Raw genomic sequence first — 13,843 nt, 5'->3', positions numbered from 1 at the left:
ATTTATTTCATTTACGGAATCATAACGTTCAGTTTTGTAACACAAAAAATTAATACGAAGGCAAAAGAATGACTGTGTCTAGAGTCAGGAGGATAAAACAAACAAGAGCAGAATAAGAACGCATTACAAGCACAGATAAAATGCACACTTCTCTACCTTTGTAGCAACAACTAAAAGCATTTATTCTGGGGAATATCACATGGCAAATCCAGCTCAGACTGAAACTCATCTTGATTTTTCAGTTCTGGGGGGGAGGCTGTGCACAGCAGCACGCACATTTTTCTTTTAGTCTTATATAAGTGAAAACTATTCAGGAGCACAAGCTAAATATTAACTTTAGACACAAAAAACATTTGACATGATGGCAGGCCATGGCTACACAGTGTAGGGAAAATCAGTTTTACAGCTGCTTCTGTGCACAGACCAATTCTGAATCAGAGGAAAGGGGGACAATTTTGGCACATGGGAAAAGTGGGATTTGATAACTATTCTCATTATTTTAAGGATGCTAATCTGGGATTCCATTTGTCTTCCCAGCCTTTCAAGCTTATTCCCACAGTCAGAAATGCCTGAAACTTTCTTCTAAAAATGAGATAAGTCTTCCATAAACAAAACAGATTCTTACATATTTGAAAAAATGATTAAATATCTCTGTCATGTGAAGAATCATGAATACTCATCCTGTCATATTCATAATGTTTTGCTGCTTTCAGTGTATTTTTTCCATAAAAGCTTAATGCGAGAACAAGACCTTTGTACAAAAAAAAAAAATCTACAAGTTGCTTTCAGTTCTGGAAAACAAAAAAGACATTTTCTTCACAATGAACCCAACATGTTACTGTGATTTTCATATTAAAATTAGCTGCCTTATCTGTGTTCTGTGCAGCAGTTGGCTGCAATTAGGTAGCTAAAAATAAAGGACTGAATCATGATGTGCGGACATTGGCCAGTAAAAGCAGCAACACGGGCCAGTCTTTTCTCAGTCTATACGGTAGCTCTACCTAACAGAACAACCACAGGGGAGCAGAATTCTCTGCACTCCAGTGTACGGTGCCCAATGGAAACAATCTTGAAACCCAGCATAACCAGCTGGCTATGACATACCATCATTTGCCCCAGCTAATTTTAATACAATCAACTCCATTTTTTTGAACGAGCCTGTCTATACAAAAAGTTTGCTGACAGGAACATTCTCACTGGATTTCAGCAGAGCATCTTACACATATAAACTTACATATACACAAAAGTGTTTACAAGATCAAAACTGTAGCTTGGTTTATTAGTCAGATGTGTGAAGTTCTTTCAAAATTGGCTGAGTTGCCAGAGACGAGAAAAACACCACATCCATTTATGTTCTACAGCTTCTTAAAATACCTGGCAGACAATGTGAAACCTTAAACAAAAACTCCAAAAAAAAAATACCGAAGCAATCTCGTCATAAACATTTCATCAACAAAGTCTTAATAAAGCAAAGACAGACTCTGCTTTCCAACTCTGATGTGAAGTACATTGTGCAACCTTTATCCAGCCCATGTAATCGAACAAAATATGGGAATCATATGAAGCATTAGAGGCATGCATAGCAGTTTCCTGATAATTAACAGTTTCATATACAATTACTCATTATTGGAAACAGATGAGATCAATACCACCCAGTGAAACCCTTTAATTTTAATGAGGTTCTTCCTCAACACAGGAAAAGCACGCACCCGTAAGATTTAATCCTCTAACACACATGACAAGCAGAGGGCATGGTTTATCCCTTAGGCAAAATACTATCATCTGGAAGAGGGAACATTTAAAATGACCAACTATCTATAACCAGGGAACTGATCTTCAGTAAAAGTCTTGAAATGCTGTTGACCAGTAACCACTCCAAGAGTATTTTACATCAAAGCAGAGAAAAGCAGTATACACAGGGTGAGTCTGAACCTTTACTAATTATAATGGGTAAAATAGCACCAGTTATTGAGACCAATATCATGGTTAGTGACAAATATAAACCCTTAAAAACTATCCCATTGGTCTCATTCAAAGAATAAAAGAAAGGTCCAGAAGATTTAGGCAGCAGAGTCACTGATGTCGTCACAAAACAGAAATAATAATGCAAGAAATTAATTGGAGAGAACAAAACCAGAAAATATTCAGAGCTGGAATGAAGCTTACACAATCTCAGATGAACAAATGACCGATTAAAAGGATTAAAAGAATACCTAAAGGTAAAGAGTAAGCCCCTGGAGGATTAGAGAATTACTAATAAAGTCAGAAATGAAAGAGTTGCACTAAGCATTTTGCCTTCCCATGCAGAAACTTTAAAAGATGTTTTAAAATGCCCATGTCCCAGACAAAGACTAGCATGCCAGGATAGCGCAGAATATGCACACCCAGCTCCGTCCACTTCTTACAAAAACAAGTAATTCCCACTTTAATCAATTCCTGACAACAAGGCAACAGAGTGTTCCTGCAGGTCAGACCTCCTGAGCCCTCTCTGGTCAATGGCCAGGCTTGCCAGCACTCAGAAACGATACCCTCCAGCTACTGGGTGGTGTAGCCTCCGGCATCAGCTGCCTAACTGTCTGATCTGTGCACCACAAATCACACTAATCTCATAACTGAGGGGTGGTCAGCCGTCTGACAGTACAGCCAAGGGCTGGAAGATGTACGCAGACCCTGGCGACGAGCTCCCCAGCACTCCACAGCTCTGCTCTGGGGGCAACGGGGCAGTGCTGGACATCGCAATGTATACTGCCTTCCGTCTGTCTTGGGGCCAGGGTCTGAGGTCACCCTACGCGATCAACACCAGCGCAGCCCTGTGACAGGTGCTTGTACCTTCAGGTACCTTGTGATGTACCTTCAGTGAGGAAGTTGCCTGAGGAGTGCAGTCATGTCCCCACAGCAGAGAAGAATCCCAAGGTTAGGTCTCAAAACCTGGATTTCTTCAAACAAATACCATTTGCTATCAGGACACAATTCAGAAGAGACAAGGCTTCCCTTCAGGAATCCTATCAAAGTGAGGATCTCAATATACAGCCATCGAATTCACACAAGCTATGCTGGTGAGTCTGTTAAGTCCATTCTACAGTCCCTTTACAAAATGTTCCACCTACACAAAAAAAAAAAAAAAATCCAAACTAAAACAAAAACACCCCACAAATTATTTATTTATCCAAACTTGCATACACAATAAAAAAAAAGTATTTGACAGATGCTCCATTTTCCCCCATAAAAAAGAAAACCCATTTCTCCTGAGAAATCTGTAGCAGGGTTAAATCTTTGATGCTCTTTTCTGCTGGCCTGTGATAAAGCCTTGCCAATACTGCAGCTAGAAATAGCCCAATTCTCACCCGTTCCTATGCTTCCAAGGCATCTCCCAGTGCTCTCACCCTGGCCTCAGACCAGGTCACCTGGCAGTTTCCACCTGCCAGAGAAGAAGGAGGGGCCTTGGCCTGCTCCCCTCCTCCCTTGTGGCTTGGGAACCCACCTTGGTGCAAATCTGCTGCATAACTCCCCGTAACACCAATGATGAAGACGTCTGCTCCCAGCTCAGCAAAACAGGAGCAGGCAACAGCAGTAGGTGTTGAAGCTCATGCCCAAACCCCACTGTGCCTCCCGCAGCCTTTTAAGATTGGCAACTACAGTTGTAGCCCACGTGCTTGCTCCTCCTCACCTGCTCTCCATGGATCTCTCTATTTCTCTTACATGAGCAAACAGAAAAAGAGATCTGACTCTATGACAGAAAAGTATCTGCAGGGAGCGACAGCCAGCTACGGGGGAAGTTTCCCTCTGCTAAGGGTCTGCCACCCTGCTGACAGAGACTAAGGCAAGCCCTCAGAGGGCAGGAAGGCTGCTTTTGGTTGCTTTATGTTATTTTGAAACTCATCTAAACTGGCACAGAAAAGAACTGAGTAAAAGAAGCAGAAGAAAAGTAACTGAGACTCCAGAGAAGCCAGGCTTGGAAGAGTACAGGAGCTTTTCATCCATAATGGTTTGAAATCATAAACCTAGAGAAAAAACAAGACAAAAACAGAGATCATCTCTCGAAGGTGGTTACCAGGCACTGAAATGTTAGGGACTGAAACTGCTGAATTGCTTCAGGTAGATTTTACGCTCTAGGAAAATGTAAAATACAATGATTATAGTCTGTATATGCTGATGATGTGTAATACCCAAGTGGCAAATAAATGTCTCTGGAAGAGATGAGCATGCAAGATCACCTGTTACTCATAAGAGTTCAGGACAATGCAAAATAAACCCAAAGAGCAGAGGAGAATCATCAGAAGAGTAACGGCTGAAACCTGAAGGGCTTTCTTCAGTGAAAGACTATTAAAATTTATTTTTGTGGGTAAACAGTACGACATTGAAAGGAGGAAAGAAAACGCTACCTCTTGCTGAGGACCATGAGAAAGTCCAATGAATGGAATTTGATTTCATCTCTTCTTCATCTGTATATATCCCATTGAGCTGCTGCCACATTGGATCTGGCTTCTAGAGATGCTGCCAGAAGAGACTAAAACCCTCCATGCCTCTATTGTTATTATTTAAGTAAGCAAAGGGATATAAATTTTGTTTGTTTATCGCTTACAAAGGCTACTTGCAAGCCAGTATTGGGAAATACGCTGCTGCAAAATGTTTATTTGAAGAATAGGTAAACATGGTCTGAATTGTGATAAATCAACTCAGCTGAGAGCGAGCAGCAGAGGGCAGTGTGATTAATCCGCTGAGAGTAAATCTCTGGCTATTCTTTCCATTCCTCATTACCACAAGACAGGAAAGTGAAGGGATGGTGCTATGCAACTGAAAAGATAGCTGGAGATCCAGGAAGGACAACAGTCCGTGCAAGGGCCAAATAAGTAAGCTGATGTTCTGCAGTCACTACATGCACAGGTTTAGACTGGACATTAAGGAAGAACTTCTTTACCCAGAGGGTGGTCAAACACTGGAACAGGCTTCCTAGAGAGGCAGTCGATGCCTCAAGCCTGTCAGTGTTTAAGAGGCATTTGGACAATGCCCTTACAACATGCTTTAACTTGGTCAGCCCTGAGTTGGTCAGGCACTTGGACTAGGTGATTACTGTAGGTCCCTTCCAACTGAAATAGTCTAGTCTATTCCATTCCTCTAAAATTCACATTAACATCAATGGCAGTCAATACAGAAGGAAAACTGAACAAGCCTGTCCCAAACCCCATGCCTGCAGTTTACCTTCAGCAATGCAACCCAACCAGCTGGAGCCAAGCGCTCCTGGGATGATGAAGCCTTTAGACTTGGATGGGGGAAGCACTTAACAGTATCAGTGTACAGACGAAATCTAAATGCAAGTGAAGGAGCTGAAGAAAACAATCAAGAAGAGAACTGTTTTCATTTAAAATGTGTCAGGTTGTTAGGACCTGCATTGACAGATGATGCATAAGAAGGCAAGACAAAGAACAGGAGGAAAATAGTAACTGGGAATAGGGAAGGATTCATCCAGGGTAAGATACCTTCTCCTTCCACAAGGTAGTCTGGAGTTGCTTGAGACAAGGTTTCAATTATATTTTCTTTGAAACATCTTGTATAATTTACGGATCTGATTTGCTGTGACTGTTCCTATGACACAACACAGGAAACTTTATGATAAGAAAATAGCAACAGAAATTGAATCAAATGATTTCTGGGGACTGAGGGACTTTGAAGTAGGATCAGAAGAAAATTACATGGAAGGGAGGGAAAAGAGAAGAGGAAACACCAAGAGTTACCATGAAAAGCATTAATATGCTATGTTATAATACATTCTAAACAAATCAGCATAGTATCTGCATTAATTAAAATGATTAAATTGAATAGTCTATTAATTCAAATTCCTAGAATTAAGGAGTTCTTGAAATAAAGAATTGAAAAGAGGAGTGGAGTTGATTTTTTTTTAAAACAGATACTGATCATCAAACACATGCATTTGAACAGTTTGCTTGTGTTACAGGTTCAGAAAATCAAATGCTGATTTTATTACAGAAGGGTCACACCTAAAACTACCACTTTGCACTGACATATACCTGGACATCGTGAATAACTCCACAGTGTAACTGTTACAATGTGCATTCATCTGGATAAAACTGGACATCTGAAACTATACCACAACCCCATCCGGACTAGGATGACAGCAAGTACCTAGAATTATGTTTTTAGAATAATATGGACCTAAATGCCACAGAATTTTAGGTAATACAGAACATACCAATACCTTGTCCCCATTGCAAAGAACTTCCCAGGGAGAGTACAGTATAACTGTCACGATCAACACCTAAAGGGATTTTACTTTGTTTGCAGATCTTGTTAGGAAAATGCATTATGAAAATAAGAAATAGATTTTTTGCAGAGGCTATCTAGGAATATTCCACATATTTAACTACCTTTTAAGAGTAGTTTCTTCCAGAGTGTTAACTACATTCACTACTCTGCCAAGTGGTGACAAGTTTAGCCAAAATGGGTGAACAGACACGATCCACGATACCAACAATGATGTGCAGCCAGGTTAAAAAAAACCCTCAGCTTTGCAAAAGCAAAGCTTTTGGCTGAGACAAATTTTGGGGCTTGTTACAACTCTACATTATATTTCACTAAATCATAATTCCCAGAAGTAGCACTTCAGAGAGAACACTTTTAGGAGTGATATCACTCCATAACCTCACGTGTTGGTTGGTTGTTTTTTTTCCTGACGCATTACTTGGCATGAAATGTTTTAAGACTGATACTCAAGTACCTTAGTGAAAAAGATTGCCTACAGGTACTTCAGTTATGCCCACCGCAATCTACTTGATTCACATGTTCTCGTTAAGCCCCTCCTCACTGTGAGTATGTTTTAAAGCAGCAAGGTCTTACAATACTGATTTTTTGGAAATCACGTTAATGGACCAAAAATTCACATCAGAATAATTGTCTCTCAATGCAGTGCATGCTAAGTAATTAACATTGCTATTCAGACAAAGGGCTCTTGCTTCCATAATCTTATTTCCTCTACACCAAAGGTTTATGTATGACTAGAGTATGTATATATGGAGAAGATGCGATTCTTATTTTGCCTAACGGCAAAAACTGAAAAATATTCCCTGAACTACAAAGCTGCATTACTACTATCTTAAAAAGTGGATCTTTTTGGCCCCGATTGTTCAGAAACCAATTCTGTTAAAGAGAATATAGGTATTTTACCTGAAACATAAACAACACGAGTGTTAGCAAACTATCCTTCCTCTCTAAACAGAGGTTCTTTATGCCTAGTTAAAAGGATGGGTGAAAATCAATTTTATCATCAGTATTTGACATTTGTCCACAGCAGAGAGGCACCATATGATCCGACAGTTGCCGATTCAGTGCTGAGGGCTGAAAGGATATAAAAAGGGGGGGGGAATTTGTAGGTCAGAAATTAGCTCCCTTGCCACTGCTTCTGGAGAAGCTGGCAAAGCATATGGCCCTACTGAAACGTCTGTTCTGCACTTGGAGGCTGCAGTCAAACTCACATCTGAAGAGACACTTTTTCTTTTTTAGCTTAACCTAGTCTCTGTTTCAGTGCCTGGATTTTCTTCTGCTGTCACTGGTCTCCAGTAAGTAAAGATCAATCACCGAGTCTTTTGACAGACTGGCAGCATTTTCCTCTGGCAGTTGAACGCTTCTGTGATGAAACTGGACAACCTTCCCCAAGAAAATAAAGCATCAGAGACAGCTTCGGCAGCAGCAATAAAAACTGCCACCCCAAAAGGAAAAAAACTCTGTCCTAACAAGAACAAGCATGTTTGTAATTTAAAACGCACGCAGTCAGATTTTAGCACCCTTTTACTGGGTTTAAAAATAGCACCATAAGTCTTTGTAGCCAACTATTGCAAACTCGAAGACATTATGCAACACTCATACATTAAACAGGAACCACCTTTCAAAATATAAAGTCTTTAGCAAGTGTGCAAACATCCATGCCCTGCCTCCCTCTGTTCATCCATCCACCCGAAGGCCGTGCACATGGACCGGGTTGTTGAAATTTCAGAGGTGCCTGTACCACCTTCTGCACGATGATCGAGCAGCTTAAACCTGCAGCGGGCTCAACACCATCACCTTCCCCAAAAATCCCTGCTCAACCACCAGCGTGAATCGCCTTCCCCCATCAACACAGACCGTTACCAGCCTGTGTAAGAGATGAGGAAGGTTTCGGCAGCGCGTGGTAAGCATCAGGTACAGATACAACAGGTTACTGGAGCAGGGAGATACAGCCGTAACCTGTGAGTAATATATGCACGGAGGAGCACCTTGACAGTAACGTATTCCTGAATATCCACCCTCCAAGAGAGCCGCAAGGTTCTTGTGACTTTACGAAGCTTCTACGGCACAGAGCATCCCACCGCGTGCGCGTTAATGAAACGGCATTTGGGGTTGGGGGCGAGGACAGGGATTTCGGGCGCCTGAGGAGAGCCGGCAAACTTTTCTGACGGCGGGGAGCCGAAGTCGCAGGACAGGGAGCTCCGGCAGCCCCGCCGCTCCGCTCCCCGCCTCGCCCAGCCTGCCTCAGGGCTGCCTCAGCCCTCCGAGCCTGGCCCGGCCCCGCCGCCCGCCGCCGCGCCCCCGGGCCCGACGCCCCCGCGGTACCTGCGCTGTCGCCGCCGCGGGCAGGGGGTTGTCCAGCAGCTCCATCTGCACCTCCTGCGCCGGGCTGGGAGGCGATTTGGACATGTCGCTCTGGACCATTGGCGGGGAGAGCGGGCGGCGGGGCGCCGAGCCCCTCGGCGGGGCAGAGCCGGGCCGGGCCGAGCCGAGCCGGGGCGGGGCGGGGCGCCCCTCAGCGCCCGGCCATGCCGGGGGAAGGGGCGGGCGGGCGCGCGGGCGGCGGCGCGGGCCTGTCTGCTGCCGGCGGGGAGCGCGCGGCGCCGCGCGGCGCCGGGGGACGGGCAGGGGGCGGCGCGTGGGGAAGAGGGAAAGTGACAGCGAGCATCGCCCCGCCGGCAGCTGCCGGGCGCGGGGCGGCGCGCGCGGGGCGGTGCCCGCCTCCCCCCGGCGCCGCGGGGCGGGGGCGCGCGAGCAAGGGAGCCGGGGGCGGGGGGGCGGTCGGGCTCTGCCCTGCGCCGCGCTGCCCCGGCACTGGGCCGGGCCGCGGGAGGGTGGGTCGCTGCCGCCTGCCGGCAGTACGTTATTGCCGACGGCACTTCCCGGCGGTCGGGCAGCGCCGTGGCTCGCGGGGCGCCGCTGCCCGGCGCAGTTTGGGTAGGAGCAGCGGGAGAGGCGCGCCGCTGCCCCTGGTCCAGCCAGGCACGCCCGGGGCGGCGGGGTCCACCCGCCTCAGCCCTGCGGAGCTGCCCGGCCCTGGCCGTGTGGCATCGCACGTCTCGGCTCGGGTCGAAGCCCGAGTCCTGGGGGTGGTGGCTGTTAGTGACCAAACCTGCACTTTCCGAAGAGAAAGTTCCGTAGGTCTGTCCCGTTGATCCGGTTTGTTCCTGGACTGCTCGCGGGTTCCCGTGCACATGTCGCCCAGGGATGGGTAATTCCTGGCTAGCAGGTGAGATGAAGCCCGCTGTCTCCTTTTATATAACCTGTAGCAGTACAATTTCAGTCGTGTTACCAGTCACCCCGCAGGAGGCTTTTGGCAGACATGTTCAAAACCTGACCCGGGAAAATCGCCCTCCATCCCTGCCATGATCTATCGTTCCTTTCTTGGAAAAAAAAAAACGACCTTAGGACTGTCTTGACTGGGACTAAACCCTCTGATCACGAGCACACAATGGGCTGATGCTTGTAGTCAGGGAAGGTTCCGTAGGGAAGACTTCTTACCTCTGGTTGTCTGCTTCGGATTGGATTTAGCCACGCTCCGTGCAGCATGAGAGGGAAACTTGTGCTTTCAGTATCACTTTGTGATTGCTTGTGAAATCTCTTATGGGTGCGCTGTAAACAGTGAAAAATGAGTACAGAAACTCTGAGCGGCCTAACATCGTATAATTAAAATCACAGCCATTACTAAGGGCACTGTAATAGTCACATACAGAAAGAGAAGCCAGAGAACCAAAACGAGCGCAAAAGCCAGTTCAATTTCACGAAGTACTTTCAAGCTTTCTCCCAATTGTGTGGTTGATTTATTGCATTTTTCATAACAGCTAATAAATTTCCTCTCTGAATTAGCTTACCCCTATGGATTTTCTCATAAGAATAGTGAAAATATCCTGCAGGAACTACCCATTTTTTTGTGAAGCAATTGGCTTTCTCTTGCAAGTGCTCCGAGATTTGAAGAAGCTTGAGAACTTTAACTTCTCCAAAAAGTTTCACATTTCGTTTTGAAAAGTTGTCATAGTATTCTTCCAAGATAACTTCTAGAATTTTGTTGAAGTTGTTGTCTATGGCAAAACAGAACCTTAATTTTAAGTGGAAAGAATGTCTTTTACATGCTTACATTTCATTCAAATAGTTCAATAGAGATGCTGAATCGTCTTGAAACTATATAGATGCAAGAGCCTGGACTGCTTCCGGATACTCTTTTAGTGGCTGTAACCAGAAAGATATTTTCTTTTTACACATTTGGTGGGAAGAATGGATAGTTCACCACCTAATACAGACCCTGAAGTAGTTATTTCTTTGTCACTTCCAAATTAGATTGTTTTAATGGAATTCCTTTTTGTGACCATCATAATAATTAAGGAAGGATAACATAAGAAATGGTTTACTAAAGAACCTCAACACAGTATTCCTGTTAATGATTGCTAAGTGGGATGCTGGTATCGAAAGATGTTGGCTTTGACTTCTAACACCTTTATAGCTTTGGAACTATTTACCCTTCTGTTTCAAACCATTCTCTGTGAAAGGCACTTGATTCACCATGATTTGGTACAGTCTGGACTTGGTAAATATTCAGGCATCTGTCAGAGATCGCCTGTTCTCTCTCATGCAGAGAAGGGAGTGGAAGTTATTTAATCATGTAACAGTGGTCCTTCATATTGCCTGCTGAATTTTTCACTTTGTAAAAAGTATATAAATAACAGCATTTTTTTCAAGTATACCATTCTTCTTTAGGAGTAGCAGAGATACTTTTGGAAGCATTACCGTTTCTAAAACCATAAATTGTGCATCTGTGTTGAAAGAGTATTTCTATCCCCTCATAAATTAGAGCTTGAATATATCAAATGAAGTTCATTTATTGTTTTATATGTGTCTTATATCTTTTATGATTTTGTCTTTATTTTTTCCTTTATAAAAAGTTAAAGGTAATGATTTTGCTTGTTTATATACACACATACTAGGGCTGTAGAAAGCAGGGACTCAGTAAAGACATTTTTAAGGCACAAATAAACTAAAGGGAACTCACCAACTTTAAAAAAATCTAAAAAAAGTTAAATATAAATAGTTGTGTTGTACCCACAATAAACTACACAGACACTAATCACCTCCAAATTTGAAAGGTGCAGTGAAAATCCTTCAGCTGAACACATACCCATGCAGTCATCCCTCTGCATGCTGTTTTTGGCCACATCTGCTCCAGGATAAAGGTCAATGTGTAAAAACAATATGCAGAGGTTCCAAATTGCTCATTCTTTCTCCAGGAGAAAACAACCTGCGATGCCTAATCACTTCTCAGCAGAAAACCACTCTGCTGCATTTTTTTACGCTTTTATCTGCAATGGAGAGGTGTTGTGCATGCTTATTTGGATTTTTCTAAACATGTAAATGTTAGAAGACCAGAAGAAAAGATGAGCTGGTTAGTTTTGCTTTTTTTTTTTTAAAAAACCCACCCCAAGCCCTTAGGCTGATAAATAAAATAACTTGATTTGGGTGCCAAAAAGTAGCGGGTTTTTTGTTGTATGAGAGATTAGATGTTCTTTTAGAGCAAGGAGCAATGTATTACTTTGCACGTTTAATAGTCCTTTATCACCAATAATAAAAATGTGGTGTCAGCACCATGTCCTAACCTTTGCCCACATGTGCAGTGAGTGCAGGGTTAATTTCATCTATAACCGTCACCTGAATGGGCAGAAATAGGCCTAGGATGGTTGGCTGATATTTGTGTAAATGCGGCTAAAAGCTAATAACTTAGGGAGATCATGAAAAACTTGCTTAAATATAGGCCGGTGACCTTACAATGACTCTTCTGAAACTACTAAAATGCTTCTAATTGAGCATATGTTTAAAGCCCTGGTACAGCGAATTTCTTTAGGAATATCAGTTAGAAAGATATTTTCTACAGAAAAGTGCTGGCCATCTATTACTCTGTGCCACCTCCTGCTTAAAATGCATTGTAGCTAGAAATTTAATATTGTGAAAACAAGAATTCACTGGGTTACCTGGCTTTAATATCTCAGAACAGACACAGCTCATCTTCTCCAGTGATAAACTGGAAGCTGGCTGACAAGTGCAAACTAACGAGATTCTTCTTGCTTTTGTACCTTATCTTTCACACGACAAACCTGAACAAAACCGCTCCAGTCGGGCTTGCTTATGAATCTATTATCAGTCTGTATCAGAGCACAACTCCGGCTGGCTGGATTTAATGAACCGATCTGTTCTTCCAGGTTGTGTTTATTATGCTTTATCCTGTAGCATATAGGTGCAATGTAGCAAAACCTTGCTTGATATTGCTGTGATATATTCTGGGCATTGGAAGGAGCAGGGTTTCCACATGATGGAAGATACGAGCGAGATACAAACACTGGCAAAAGTGCTCCTAATGCACAGGAAGGCTCACAATACTTGCAAAAACCACAACACCTACTAAGCACATGCTGTCAGCCCTTTGCAAAACGTGACCAAAAAAGGCACGTTCCTGCTCGCAAGCTCTTCACTTTATGAGAGGCAATTTTGTTGTTGATGGGTTGTATACAGAGCTCATGTTTGATGAAGCACTGCTGCAGAAGCTGCTGGTTTCAGCTGATATTTTATTTCCCATTTCTTTGCCCTCCTGTCATAACTGAGACCACATACCTCCTTTTGTATCCCCAGTCGTTACCAACTATGGTGTTCCTATTTACAGCGTTATTGCTCTCTTATTATTAAATACTTGAATCACAAGAGCACAAGAAGGCTTTATAGCACTCTCACCCACAAATATGCTTAGCCCATGTGAGTTACTGACATGAGAGACAGCTTTTAATAGACCATGCGGCCTGTGTCCAAGGACGGCATCCGAGCTCTTCTCAGCTCCTTGAGGTTGGCCTTCCCTCTACCCTTCATTAAACCCTGTGCTTAGCTTGGGCTTTTCTGCTTTAGGGAAGACTTTTTTTTTTCCCCAACCCACTTATTTGTGGCACCAAAGCAAAACTTCATTCACAATAAATGGTGTAAGAAAAGACAATGACAACCTCTAATGTGTATGAGGATTGCAAAACCATCAATATGGTTGACAGTTAACTCATCAAACTCATCATTACCAAGGCTGTTGGCAGAGTTAATGCACCTAAGAGTTTACAGATTCTTTGCCAATTTATATGTGCACAGATCTGAAGCGCAGATTGCTGATGGCACAGCTCCACATTACCATCAAGTCGATTTTAACAGCAAGCATTTGCCTTCCCTCCTCGCCTTGGCTGCACTGACCTGATCCTGCATTGCGCACCACGTGTGCTTCTCGGAGCACACGGGACTCCATTCAAGAATTAAAGGCAAAACGTAGCAGAAAATTAATTACCTTTCCATGGGGTTAGTTCTCTGCTGCTTTATCTCCATGAGCCATTTACCATGAAGTCCGATAAGTTCGACTGCCAGGGTGAAAGGGGAAGGGGGGGACAGCAGGAATACATAGCTTAGAGAGGGTTGCAGGAATTCCTTCCTGGCAGCACACCAGCCCTTAAAGCAGCTTAGCTACAAACATCAAACTGCAACCAGAGTCAGTTTTGAAAACATTACTGCAGAATAACAT

The 13,843-nt window shown here is 43.6% G+C and overlaps 1 protein-coding gene across 2 annotated transcripts in view; it reads right to left on the bottom strand.

Annotated features, from left to right (window-relative positions):
* Positions 1–8,700, bottom strand: part of CACNB2 (calcium voltage-gated channel auxiliary subunit beta 2) — a gene marked incomplete at its 5' end in the record, with an annotated part of 271,036 nt that extends 262,336 nt beyond the window's left edge. For both annotated transcript variants that reach the window (XM_082015573.1, XM_082015574.1), the window contains one exon: positions 8,602–8,700. In XM_082015573.1, the coding sequence (XP_081871699.1) occupies positions 8,602–8,700 (99 nt within the window). The remainder of the gene's footprint in view (positions 1–8,601) is intronic.
* Positions 8,701–13,843: the final 5,143 nt, after the last annotated feature.

This window comes from Phaethon aethereus (genome assembly GCF_964289735.1).
Source record: "Phaethon aethereus genome assembly, chromosome: 2".
NCBI classification, from domain to species: Eukaryota; Metazoa; Chordata; class Aves; order Phaethontiformes; family Phaethontidae; genus Phaethon; species Phaethon aethereus.
The sequence above is the reverse complement of the archived record's forward strand: the minus strand, read 5'-3'. Positions and strand labels throughout refer to the sequence as shown.